General features: G+C 38.9%; 1 protein-coding gene across 1 annotated transcript; it reads left to right on the top strand.

The window, feature by feature from the left end:
- Positions 1-908: 908 nt before the first annotated feature.
- On the top strand, positions 909-11,927 carry LOC119248589 (actin-binding protein IPP-like; the record flags this gene model as incomplete). The annotated part of the gene is given in 9 exon segments (XM_037515471.1): positions 909-986; positions 989-1,032; positions 1,034-1,064; positions 2,725-2,793; positions 2,796-2,891; positions 4,117-4,254; positions 5,350-5,472; positions 8,578-8,798; positions 11,656-11,927. Coding segments are annotated over 9 exon segments (1,025 nt in total), but the record flags the coding sequence as incomplete, so codon positions are not given.
- Positions 11,928-13,805: the final 1,878 nt, after the last annotated feature.

Below are 13,805 nucleotides of genomic sequence, written 5' to 3'. Positions count from 1 at the left end.
CTACCTTCACTGATGGTCCTACAAGGAACTTCCTATTAATGATTTTTGTCTTTGATTTCACAGTTATGCTTCTTACCTGCTCAATCTACCTCTCGCCAATAATGTTTATTAGTGAGAATCTCCAGATTTCTACCAATCATGCTCAATGTCTTTTTAGGAATGGAACTCATCCCACCAGAATATTTTATTTCTTTCATTGACTAAATTCATGATATAATTTTATATTCTTTTTGTTACTAGTTTGTAAGTATAGAATTTGGGGCTACTTAATTTTTTTTTTTGTTAGATAACTGTGATCCTTTTAAACTTGCCATCTTTATTAGAAATCCTCATTCATTGTTTCAAATTGGATATTATGGATAATATCCATATTTTTAAAAACAATGGAAGCATATTTTTTTTATTTTTTTTTATTTTTTTTTTTTAAGATTCATTTATTTATTTATGCAAGCACTGGGTACAGTCAGAAGCGCGGGAGGGTGAGAGAATTCACCAGAGCCAGAGCGGGGGAGCAGAGCAGGCAGAAGGACCGAAGTACACTGCTGAGGGGAGCAGCGGGCGGCAGGAGAGGTCTGCGCGCCATGTGGGACCCTCCTCCGGTGGCCGGGGAGCAGCTGGGGATCGAACCGGCACCGCAGAGGCCGCGGGCAGCTTCGCAACCCAGCGCTCAACTGCTGCTGCGCCACCAGGGGAGGCCCTGGAAGCATATTTTTAAAAACAATCTTTGATTTAAGGAAAATATTCTTTAGTAGCAATGAGAAATAGAATATTTGGTTTTGTGGGAAATAAACACTTGTTTAATCATGTGTTTTTTATTTTTGATTATAAAATGTCTATTATTTTTATGAAAACATGTCTTTAATATTATTTAAAAGTTCTTTAAACATCTCTTTAAAACATTGCTTTAGGTGTATCAGATTTTAATCTTCGTGTTGCATTGCAAACACTTTTGAAAGAGTACTGTGAGGTGTGCAAAGCTTCCAAAGAGGCAAGTTTTGTAGTTTTCTGCAGACATCTAAGGTTCGACCTCGGGAAGAAAGCAAGAAAGTACCTATATGCAGTAGGTGAGAATTCTTAGTAAAGTAATAGAAATTATCTTTATTTACCTTTTAATATTTTGTTGATATTACAATAAAGTTGTGCATATGCAGTTTATGTCAAAATAGGCATATTTAATTTCACATACAGGCTACAACTTTATAAATTGCATTTATATAATACGGTCAACATATCTAAGAATAAGTAACTACCTATTGACATTTGTTATTCTGTGATCTAAATGTTTGGGTTCTAAAAAAATAAAAAATAAAAAAATAAATGTTTTGGGTTCTTAAATTGCCAAGTTATCATGAAATAACTGATTAAAGAAATGACGCTTTAAAGTTAAAAATTTGAATTCTTGGGCCTCCCTGGTGGCAAGAGGTTAAGTCTCTCAGCACTATGAAACTATCCGCAGCTGCTGCAGCACAGGTTCAATCCCTGGCAGGGAGCTACCCACATGGCACAGCAGACTTCTCCTCCTGTCTTGCCTGCTACTCCCCTCAGCAGTGCATTTCTTCTTATTTTTAAATTTTCTTTTCTTTATTTATTTATTTTTTAAAGATTTATTTATTTTATATAAGAGCTGGGGTATAGGCCAGAGGCATGGGAGGGTGAGAGGATTCACCAGAGACAGAGTGGGGAACAGAACAAGCAGACTGATGAAATACACTGTTGAGGGGAGCAGCGGGGCGCGAAAGGAGAGGCCTGCTGCGCCATGTGGGACCCTTGCCTGCTGGCAGGAATCGAACCGGCGCTGCAGAGGCAGTGGACAGCTTCACAGCACTGCGCTCAACTGCTTTCGCCACCAGGGAGCCTCTTTTTTTTTTTTTTTAAGATTTATTTATTTATGGATACAAGAACTAGGGTACAGGCCAGAGGTGCAGGGGGTGAGAGAATTCACCAGAGACAGAGTGGGGAATAGAACAGGCAGATTGACTGAAATACACTGCTGAGGGAAGCAGCAGGCGAGACAGGAGAGGTCTGCTGTGCCATGCGGGGTCACCTCCCTGGCTGGGGATCGAACTCGTGCTGCAGTGGCTGTGAAAAGCTTCATAGTGCTGCGTCTTAACCCCTTGCGCCACCAGGGAGGCCCCTTATAGTGTTTTAGATGGTCATTAGGGATGATGGGTAGAACCAGTGATCTCCAAGTGTGGTTGTACAGGATAACCCAGATGAATTTTCGTTTTTATTTTAAAAAGCATTAAATCCTATCAATATTTGATATACATCTATAAACAGATTGTCCAGATTTATAGAGGTAGCAATTTATGTATAATTTGTATATAAATATTTGTGTAATTTTATATATGCTATGAATGTCATTTTTTAATTCATGCTTAGAGTTTTTAATTGAAAAAGAAATTAATAGAAATCAAAATGAAACTTCTTAATTAGGCAGATAACTATCTTCTAGATTTATGATTTCTCTAACATTTTGTTATAACCATGATCAGAGGGTAGATAGAACCATATTAACCTCATTACATTCAAGCCATATTTTTCAGAACTTGGCACATTTAAGAATAATATGTGTATATATAGTAGACTTTAAAGCACTTAGTTCTTGCTATTTAAATAGTTTTACTCAATGTCTAGCTGTAGGAGAGTAGATTTTTCTCATTACCATTTGCATATTTAACAGTAAGGGATTTACTTTGTACATCCTTTCCTTCCTATGTTTAGGTGGATATACTCGGTTGCAGGGGGGTCGTTGGAGTGATAGCAGAGCCCTCAGCTGTGTAGAGCGTTTTGACACTTCAGCCAGTATTGGACCACTGTGTCTTCACTTCATCAGGCTCGATGTGGGCTGGGAGTAGCAGTTCTGGGCGGGATGGTCTACGCTATTGGAGGTAATAGTGATAATGTTTTATTTCCTTTATTAGTCTCTGGCTATAAGTTGGCCATATTCTTTACATGCCTTTGTGTGTGTGGTGTGTACATATATGTGTTGTGTGTACATACACGAACGTGTGTGTGTTAGTTGACCTTTATCTTCTTTTCTCAATATTGCTTCTATCTTTTTTTTTTTTTATAGAGGCATGTTTTTATTTATTTTTATTGTTTGTTTTGTTTATACATGCACTGGGTACAGTCAGAAGCGCGGGAGGGTGAGAGAATTCACCAGAGCCAGAGCAGGGAGCAGAACAGGCAGAAGGACCGAAGCACACTGCTGAGGGGAGCAGCGGGCGGCAGGAGAGGTCTGCGCACCATGTGGGACCCTCCTCCGGTGGCCGGGGAACAGCCGGGGATCGAACCGGCACCGCAGAGGCCGCAGGCAGCTTCGCAACCCAGCACTCAACCGCTGCGCCACGCGGGGGGAGGCCCTCAATATTGCTTCTAGATGTAGGGACAAGGTATGGAGACAGTCCCTTGCTAACATATAGTACTTTGTGCAATTAGATATTAAAAAACATGGTAAGTAGAACTCAGGTCGACTTTTTCATCCCCATTTCACCTCCTCAGCCAAGAAGCCTTGACTATCACCTCTATGGTCTAAGCTTGATCCCCGCCAGGGAAAAACCACATGGCGCAGCAGATCTCTCCTGTCTGACTGCACCCGCAGCAGTGTATCTCAGTAGATCTGCCAGTTCTGCTTCCAACTCTGTGTCTGATGAGTCCTCTCACCGCCCACTCTGACCTACACTCCTGTTATATAAATAACAAAAATAAATAAAATTCAATTTTCAGTGATAGCTTTTTATTTCCTTTTGTTTGTTTCTAGATAAGGACTACATTAAATCTCAAATTGTACCAGGGCCAGCTATCCAAACTAATATGTAAAGATACATAAGGAGTGTTAAAATGCAAATTGACTCCTCAAATATTACATGGATTGTTTTGGATAGAATTAAAAATAATGGGAAAAACTGTGCCTTTGTTTCATTAAGTGGACTTTAATAAATAACAATGTTATGGATTCAAAATAATGTTTGCTGGGCAAATGAATTTTAATGAAAAGTATAAAATCCGACAAAATGGTTGAATTTCTGACAAGGAGTGCTGCTGATATGTATTATGGTTCTAGCCTATTAGCATTACTAAATCTTCTCATATATTTCTCTTTCATTAATTCAGGTGAAAAGGATTCAATGATTTTTGACTGTACTGAATGCTATGATCCAGTTACTAAACAGTGGACAACTGTAGCTTCCATGAATCACCCCCGCTGTGGCTTGGGAGTGTGCGTGTGTTACGGGGCTATCTATGCATTGGGTAATTATGCTCTTCATTTTTTTTTTTTAAAGATTTATTTATTTATGCATACAAGAGCTGGGGTACAGACCAGAGATTCGGGGAGTGAGAGGATTCATCAGAGACAGAGTAGGGAACAAAACAGGCAGACTGACTGAAACACACTGCTGAGGGGAGCAGCAGGCGATTCAGAAGAGGTCTGCTGCGCCATGTGGGTTGCTCCCTGGCTGGCAGGGGATCGAACTCATGCTGTGGAGGTTTCGGATTATTTCATAGTGCTGTGCTTAATCACTTGCGCCATCAGGGAGACCCTCAGTTTTGTTGTGGTTTTTTTTTAAGATTTATTTATTTATGCATACAAGAAGTGGGGTAAAGGCCAGAGGTGTGGGGCCTAAGAAGATTCACCAGCGACAGAGTGGGGTGCAGAATAGGCAGATGTACTGAAATATACTGCTGAGGGGAGTAGTGGGCAAGACAGGAGGTCTGCTGGGCCATGTGGGTCAGCTCCCTGGCCAGGGATTGAACTGTTAGTGCAGTGGCTCCCCATAGCTTCCTAGTGCTGAGACTTAACACTTTGCACCACCAGGGAGGCCCCAATTATTCTCTTCAATTTAAGGATAGTTATTATTATTTACATCCTCAGATTCTGATTATTTTAGAATTGTTTCTTCTCTCCCCTAAGAAATGTGTATCTTTTAGCTTTATAAATTCTTATTCTCAAAATTATATTACTTGGGGAATATTTTCAAGCATGAAATTCTTAGTTCTTATGGAGATGGAGATAAAATATAAATGAGAGAGGCAGTGAATCACTTTAGTTGACTAGTTAGGGCTTATAGAATAATCATTTTGAATATGCAGATGTTTCAAAGTAGTTTTACAAATTACAGTATTTTCTATGCAATGGTAAGTTTTGTTTGCTAGTAAAAACTAGACAGAGTAAAAGACTTGAGTTTTACACTCAATTTATAACTTTTTGTGTGATCCTTGGCAAATAACCTTTCTGGTCCATGTAATAATCATGTAGAATATGTGGTCATAGTAGATGTTTTCTAAGGAGCTTTTCATAAATAAAATTTCTTTATTCCAGAAATAACATTTTTCTCTTTGTTATAGGTGGATGGGTTGGAGCTGAGATTGGGAACACCATTGAACGATTTGATCCTGATGAAAATAAATGGGAAGTAGTTGGCAACATGGCTATGTCACGCTACTATTTTGGATGCTGTGAAATGCAAGGTAATTGCTTTATAAAATATTTTTCCTGAAAAAATATTTTTGAAAAACTTGAGTTTGAGGCTTTATTTTCACAGAAACATATTTTATGTCTGTTAGTATTGAATGATTGACACTAACAGAATGGAAATTCAGCTTTTAACTTCTTCTTTTAGCCTTTTGTCTCTTTATTTCTACAGTGCCAAAATATTCCATTTTTCATAATTAAACAAAACTAACATTCGTAATACACAAAAATATACCTGGCTAGCAAAATAAGCATTTGAAATGTCATCTGTTATCATCATTTTCTCTCCCATGAAGGCCTTAGTATTTCTAAGTAGTATTTCTTAAGTAGTTTTTCTAAGTAGGAAATATCAAAAACAATCTTCTTAGACTTACAGGCTTCTTCAGTGTTTTTTTTTAAACAGGGTATATTGTAATTTAGTTCACACAGAACATAATGCTATGTCAGATTTGATAAATGTAATACTGCATATTAAGATGGTATACAGACATTAATATCCTATTCTCTGAGAGGTAGTTAGTCAGCACTGTCAAATAGAACTTGATTCTTTGTCCTCTGTTGAAGGACAGTTTTATATGTACCTGAAGAAGAGGAAGCAAATTGCCCATTATTATTATATGACAACTCAACCTGCTCTGTTAGCAGCTCAAGTTCTTTCTGCTTTACGAGTATTTTTTCAGATTTCCACTACCATTTAAATGTTCAAATTACATGATATAGACTATATTCTATTGTTTAACATTATAGTGTTCTCTAGTTGTTTTATATTTATTATTTTTATCTTCCCATCTAAAATCATTGAGCTAGGGCCTCCCCGGTGGTGCAGCAGTTGAGTGCTGGGCTGCGAAGCTGCCCGCAGCCTCTGCAGCGCTGGTTCGATCCCCAGCTGCTCCCCAGCCACCAGAGGTGGGTCCCACGTGGTGCGCAGACCTCTCTTGCCGCCCGCTGCTCCCCTCAGCAGTGTACTTCGGTCCTTCTGCCTGCTCTGCTCCCCGCTCTGGCTCTGGTGAATTCTCTTACCCTCCCACGCTTCTGACTGTACCCAGTGCTTGTATAAATAAAATAAATAATTAAATAATTAAAAAAAAAAAGTCAACAACAGGGATTATTTTTAAAAAAAATAAAAAAATAAAATCATTGAGCTAGAGAGTCATCTTGAAGTTGTTTTTTGTTTTTTTTTTTTTTTTTTAAAGATTTATTTATTGGGCCTCCCTGGTGGCGCAGCGGTTGAGCGCTGGGTTGTGAAGCTGCCCGCGGCCTCTGCGGGCGCCGGTTCTATCCCCGGCTGCTCCCCGGCCACCGGAGGAGGGTCACGCATGGCGCGCAGACCTCTCCTGCCGCCCGCTGCTCCCCTCAGCGGTGTGCTTCGGTCCTTCTGCCTGCTCTGCTCCCCGATCTGGCTCTCATGAGTTCTCTCACCCTCCCACGCTTCTGACTGTACCCAGTGCATGAGCAAACAAATAAATTAAAAAAAAAAAAAATTATTTATTTATTTGTGCATAGAAGAACTGGGGTTTAGGCCAGAGATGCAGGATGGAGTGAGAGGATTTACAAGAGACAGAGTGGGGAGCAAAACAGGCAGATCTACTAAAATACACTGCTAAGGTGAGCAGTGGGCAAGAGAGGAGAGGTCTGATGCACTATATGTGGGTTAGCTCCCTGGCCAGGATCAAACACAGGCTGCAGTGGTGATAGCATAGTAGTGCTGAGACTTAACCTGACTTAACTTGCTGAGACCCACAAGTTTAGTTTTTTCAACCCTAGTATTTATAGTTTAAGAAGTAGTAAGTTGTCTTTTCTCTTAGTACATTATCGGCAAAGCTGGAGCTAGAACCCAAGTTTATCACCATGTAATCACATTTCTTAAAATGCCATTATTTATAACTTAAAACTCCTCAGGGCCTCCCTGGTGGTGCAGGGTTTAAGTCTCAGCACCTCTGTGGTCTGTGCTCAATCCTGTCCAGGGAGCTAACCCACATGGCGCAGCAGACCTCTGCTGTTTCTTCTTCTGTTCCCCTTAGCAGTTCCCCTTTCAGTAAAATCCTCCTGTTCTGCTCTCTATTCTGTCTCTGGTGAATCCTCTTATGCCCTGCACCTCTGGCCTGTATCCCAGTTCTTCTATACAAAAATAAATCTTTTAAAAAAACAACCAAAAAAAAAACAACTTGCAACTCCTCACTTTAGACATGGGAAACACACTAGATTCAAAAATAATTGTAAATTATCATAATCATTAGGTTCAAGTCAAATCTCAAAAGAAATTCTATAAGTTATATTTCTTTTTATAGAGGCATGTTTTATTTATTTGTTTGTTTGTTTGTTTATATATGCACTGGGTACAGTCAGAAGCGTGGGAGGGTGAGAGAATTCACCAGAGCCAGAGCGGGGAGCAGAGCAGGCAGAAGGACCAAAGCACACTGCTGAGGGGAGCAGCGGGCGGCAGGAGGGGTCTGCACGCCATGTGGGACCCTCCTCCGGTGGCCGGTGGCCGGGGAGCAGCTGGGGATCAAACCGGCGCCACAGAGGCCGCGGGCAGCTTCGCAACCCAGCACTCAACTGCTGCGCCACCGGGGAGGCCCAAGTTATATTCTGTTTTACACTATTGGTTGATCCCGTTATATAGCCATATAATTATTCAGTAAATTCAGCTCTCTGTTTTATTGCTCCATCTGAGCAATAGGTAGGATGTCACCAAACAGGATCTTGTCATTCTGCTTTAAGTACTTGACTTTTTTTAGGGGAAAAAAAAAATCCCTTTCCTTTTCCTTGTTTATCATACTTTATGTATGATAGTATCGAATCTGGAACCTGAGATGATCAGGCAGACAAAAAGATGGGACATCCATATCTGACTAGTTGTTATAGCATTACTAAGTTATTTGAAAATTCAAAGCCACTTTAAATTCGTACCCCTAATTCTTTGTAACATGCTTAAATGTGATCTGTCATTAACTAGACAGAAGTCAATTTTCTCTTTTAAAGAATATTTAAACCTTATTAAATATAGCATCATATAGCAAACTTAAATCACAGCTATTACTTTTTATAAGCATTTAAATTCTATTTTTTATAGCATCTGAGCAAAAATCTTCCATTTCTAGGTTTAATTTATGTAGTTGGAGGCATCAGTAACGAAGGAATAGAGCTTTGTTCTTTCGAAGTTTATGATCCACTTTCCAAGCGTTGGTCTCCACTTCCTCCAATGGGAACTAGGAGAGCATATCTTGGGGTGGCTGCACTCAATGACTGCATCTATTCTATTGGAGGGTGGAATGAAACACAAGATGCTCTTCATACTGTAGAAAAATATTCCTTTGAAGAGGTAGGTTGCATGATTTCAGATGTTTGATACCCTATTCTTTCAGTGTCTGTAAGACCTATAGTAATGTGCTTTCATTCATGATAGCAATCATTTATAGGTTTCTTTCCCTCTTTTAAAAAAATAGGACCAGCTTTTAGTCATTGGTTTTTTTTTTCCTACTGATTGTCCACATCCTATTTAATCAATTTCTGTTACTTTTTTTTCCTTTTCATTTGTTTATGGATTCACTTTGCTCTCTATAGATTCTTAAAGTGGAAGCTTAGATAATTGAGTTAAACTGTCCTTTTTCTATAATGTAAACCTTTAAAGCTATAAATTATTTTCAGATCTTGCTTTAACTGCATTCCACTTCATCCCACACATTTTGATATTTTGTGCTCTATCATTTATCTAGAAATAGCTTCTAATTTTCCCTTTGACTAATGTGTTGTAAGAAGTATGTTATTTAAATTCCAAATATTTAGGAATTTCCCCAAATATTTTTGTGTAATTGATTTCTAATTCAATTCCAATTTGGCTAACATATTTTGTGTGATTTCTTTCTTGATAAATGTTTTATGTGCATCTGAAAAGCATTTATATTCTATTCTTGAGTGTAGTGCTTGATAAATGTTGGTTAGGTCAAATTGTGTAGCTGAATTTGGGTAGTTCAAGTCTTCTCTAGACTTTTCAACTTATCCAGTTGTGTAGTCAATTGCTAAGAAAGAAAGGCTGTTGAAATCTTTAATTATGGGTTTTTCTGTCTCTTCCTTCATTTCTGTCAGATTTTGCTCCAAATATTTTGAATCTCTGTTACTAAATATGTACACATAGAGATTATGTCTTCTCGGTGAATTGATCATTTTTTAATCATGAAATGTTTTTCTTTATTTCTGATAATATTCTTTGTTCTAAAGTATACTGATGTTAATGTAACCAAGCTATTTTGGGGTTAGTATTTATATGGTATATCTTTTTTTCCCCTTATGCTTTCAATTTTAAAAAAATTTATTTATTCATGCATACAAGAACTGGGGTACAGGCCAGATGTGCAGGAGGGTGAGAGGATTCACCAGAGACAGAGTGGGGAACAGAACAGGCAGACTAACTGAAATACACAGTAGAGGGGAGCAGTGGGCGAGACAAGAGAGATCTGCTGTGCCATATGGGTCAGCTCCCTGGCTGGGAATCACTCAGTGGTGACAGCCTAAGACTTAAGCCCTCAGTCCCCTAGGAGGCCCCACCCAAGATAATTTTTTTAAAGATAAAATCTTTTGTAATTGGGCCTCCCTTGGTGGCGCAGCGGTTGAGCGCTGGGCTGTGAGGCTGCCCTCAGCCTCTGCAGCGCCAGTTCGATCCCCGGCCACGGGCGAGGGTCCCACCAAAAAAAAAAAAACTTTTGTAATTATACATATATCGACTCCTTTTTCTCTTCATTTTTTATCAAGCTAAGTTCCTATCTCTTACCATCTTCTCTTAGCCTGAATTACTTTCTTTAATCTTCTTTTTATTGCTGGTCTGCTGGCATTGATTCTCTTAGCTTTCATTTTCTGAACTCTTTTTCTCCCCAACCTAACATTTTGAAAGATGTTTTGCTGAATATAGAATTTTAGGTGGTTATATTTCCTCCATTACCATAAAAGTGTTTAATTATTTTGCCGTATTCTTTCTGATGGGAAGTCCTTGTTCCTGTTGTATTAATGTGCCTTTTTTTCTTTGGTGGCTTTTAAGATTTCCTCTTTATCATGGGTTATAGTAATTTGATTATGGTGTGTCTTGTTAGTTTTGTGTTTAACCTGCTTGGAATTGATTGCGCTTCTTGAATCAGTGGAATTGATAATCACTTCCATCAATTGGAATGTTTTCAGCCATATTTTTTCAAATATTCTCCTGTTCTTTTTCTTTGACTCCAATAATAGGCATGTAAAACCTCTTGATACTACTGTCCCACAGTCATAAGGCTTTGTTAGTTCCGCCCCCATCTTTTTTCTCTTTGTGTTTTATGTTTTTTTCCAACTTTATTGAGGTATAATGACAAATAAAAATTATGTGTAAGATGTGCAGGGTGATGTTTTGATATATGTATACATTAAAAATGATTATCATGGGCCTCCCTGGTGGCGCAAGGGGTTAAGCACCATACTATGAAGCAATCCGCAGCTTCTGCAGCACGAGTTCGATCCCCGGCTGGCCAGGGAGCAACCCACATGGTGAGGCAGACCTCTCCTGTCTCGCCCGCCTGCTGCTCCTCTCACGAGTGTATTTCAGTTAGTCTGCCTGTTCTGTTCCCCACTCTGTCTCTGATGAATCCTCTCACTCCCCAAATCTCTGGCTTGTACCCCAGTTCTTGTATGCATAAATATATAAATATTTAAAAAATTAAAAAATGATTATTATGATCAAGGTAATTAACATTTTTATTATTTCACATAGTTCCCTTTTTGTGTATGTGATGAGAGCATTTAAGATCTAGTATCTTAACGAATTACAAGTATAGAATACAGTGATATTTCAAGCTCATCTTATACTCTTTTGTGCTATAACTCCAGTTTTCTAGTAGTGAAGGACAGTATTTAGAAATTTATATGTAGTTACCCAGAATACTCATTCCTTCTGAGGTATTGCAGCTTCTAGGCATGCTCAGTAAACAGAAGTGGGAAATATATGTATGTGTGTACATACATGTAGTCAAACAATTCATTTATAAGTATTTGTATATCAGCGTATATATGTTTTGAAACTGTGAGCCCGTTAAAAATGTCCTGTATACCTATATGACTAGATTATGAGTTTAAAATTTAAACATGTATCTGATTTCTCACTAGTTTTCTCTATTTTCATTTTAAGACAATACTAACTTTCTTTTTCTTTTAACCAGGAAAAATGGGTTGAAGTTGCCTCAATGAAAGTGCCTAGAGCAGGCATGTGTGTTGTGGCAGTCAATGGGCTTCTATATGTTTCTGGAGGTCGATCTTCCAGCCATGATTTCTTGGCCCCAGGTACCTTGGACTCAGTTGAGGTTTATAACCCTCATTCAGATACATGGACAGAAATCAGTAACATGATCACAAGCCGTTGTGAAGGAGGTGTTGCTGTACTATGAAATGTGAAGTATAAGAGAACACAAACATTTTGCAAATACAGGATCAGACCTTTGTAAATCAAAAATGTATTTGTTATTAGGACTCTGATTGTGTTGAATTTTCCATGTATTTGGTAGCTAAATGACTAAAAAATGATTTTTCTAAGAATTTGAGTCAGAAGTATATGGAATATATCCTAAATTAATAAAGAGCTCATACAAATTTGCCAAGTTTGCCAATAGAAATGCTGTTTATTCTCTATAGTTGTCCAATTATGGGTATCAGCCTTTTTGTAAAAATGATTTGGTGAAAGCTTCTTGGCAAATAGCCCTTTTAGCAGTTTTCCCAGTGCAGTTCAAGCTGTCGCATTGCCTTTATGTGATGTAGGAATATCAGTGAGATAGTCAAAGATGCCTGTACATTCATAGTTCAATACAGAGCACAATTTTCCATAGTCATAGTTTAAATGACATTAAAAAAATTAACGAAAAAGCCTCCTCCTTTTATTTGATACCAGGAATTTTCATTAGCCTCAAACTTTTTATTGCAGCAGATATACTGAGTGTGGAATATGGGAGATATCTAGCTATTTATGTAGATAAGCTTTTACCTTTAATAACAGCATAAACAATCTATTTACTCATGTTTTTTGACTTGATGCTAAGAATGCAAGTGATGAATTGATAGCAAGTTCCCAGTGACAGCCCATCATTGCAATAGGATGATATAAAGGGTACTAGAACCCAGCTTTTGGTATATACCTAGTAAATTTTTTTTCTATTTTCTTTTTTTTTTTAAAAGAGTTATTTATTTATGCATACAAGCATTGGGGTACAGGCCAGAGGTGTGGGGGGGAGGGTGAGAGGATTCACCAGAGACAGAGTGGGGAACAGAACAGGAGGACTGACTGAAATACAAGGCTGAGGGGAGTAGCAGGCAAGTCAGGAGAGGTCTGCTGCGCCATTTGGGTAGCTCCCTGGCCTGTGATGGAACTTGTTCTGCAGGGGCTGCGGATAGCTTCATAGGTTGCGTCTTAACCCCATGCGCTACCAGGGAGGCCCTCTTTCCTATTTTCTAGTCATCAAAAATATGTTTGCCTTTGGCAAGAGGGAATCTTATTAGATTTATCAGTTTTGTGAAGCTTCTTATCCTTGGACAAGTCTAAGTCAAGACTTTACTACAAAGCTACTGTTTGGGTTGGAGAGGTGGAATTGTATATTCCTGTGAAACATTTTATAGACAATGCCTCAAAAGTGTAAGCTGAAAGACCACTGATCCAAAACTGATTCTCAAAACTTCTCATTTCTGCAGAGAAGTATTCTAAAGGCTTGTTCTCTGTTCAGTTCTGAGAGGAAGATTCTTTGTGTACATTGACCTATCACTTTTATGTTATTTTACTAGGCACTTGGAGCCATATAAAGTCTTGCATACATTTAGATTTACCTAGCTGATTCTAGGGTTTCACTTGTATATCCCTGGTTTCCTCATTTCTTTACTAAAGTCCTTCCGTATTTTGTTATAGGCATCAGCAGCTTATTTAGAAAATCTTCTGTAAGCATTAAAGACTCAGGTAGCACTCACATTCAAAATATTTGGATTGGCAAAGATACTTTTTTTCATAACAACCACATGCTTGTACTAAAAGCTTATGTAGTGCCAAGAGGATGATCTGTGCCCCTTTCTTTAGGGTATTCTTAAAGTCAGAAGGGTCATAGATAACTGGATGGAATCTTATGTCAAGAAATCAAGTATTGGGCCTTCCCCGGTGGCGCAGCAGTTGAGCGCCGGGTTGCAAAGCTGTCCGCAGCCTCTGCTGCGCCAGTTCGATCCCCGGCTGCTCCCCGGCCACTGGAGGAGGGTCCCACATGGCACGCAGACCTCTCCTGCTGCCCGCTGCTCCCCTCAGCAGTGTACTTCGGTCCTTCTGCCTGCTCTGCTCCCTGGT

Source organism: Talpa occidentalis, unplaced genomic scaffold (genome assembly GCF_014898055.3).
Source record: "Talpa occidentalis isolate TD23 unplaced genomic scaffold, MPIMG_talOcc4v2.1 talOcc4.1634, whole genome shotgun sequence".
In the NCBI taxonomy this organism is placed as follows: Eukaryota; Metazoa; Chordata; class Mammalia; order Eulipotyphla; family Talpidae; genus Talpa; species Talpa occidentalis.
This window is presented reverse-complemented; position numbering and strand designations above follow the sequence as displayed.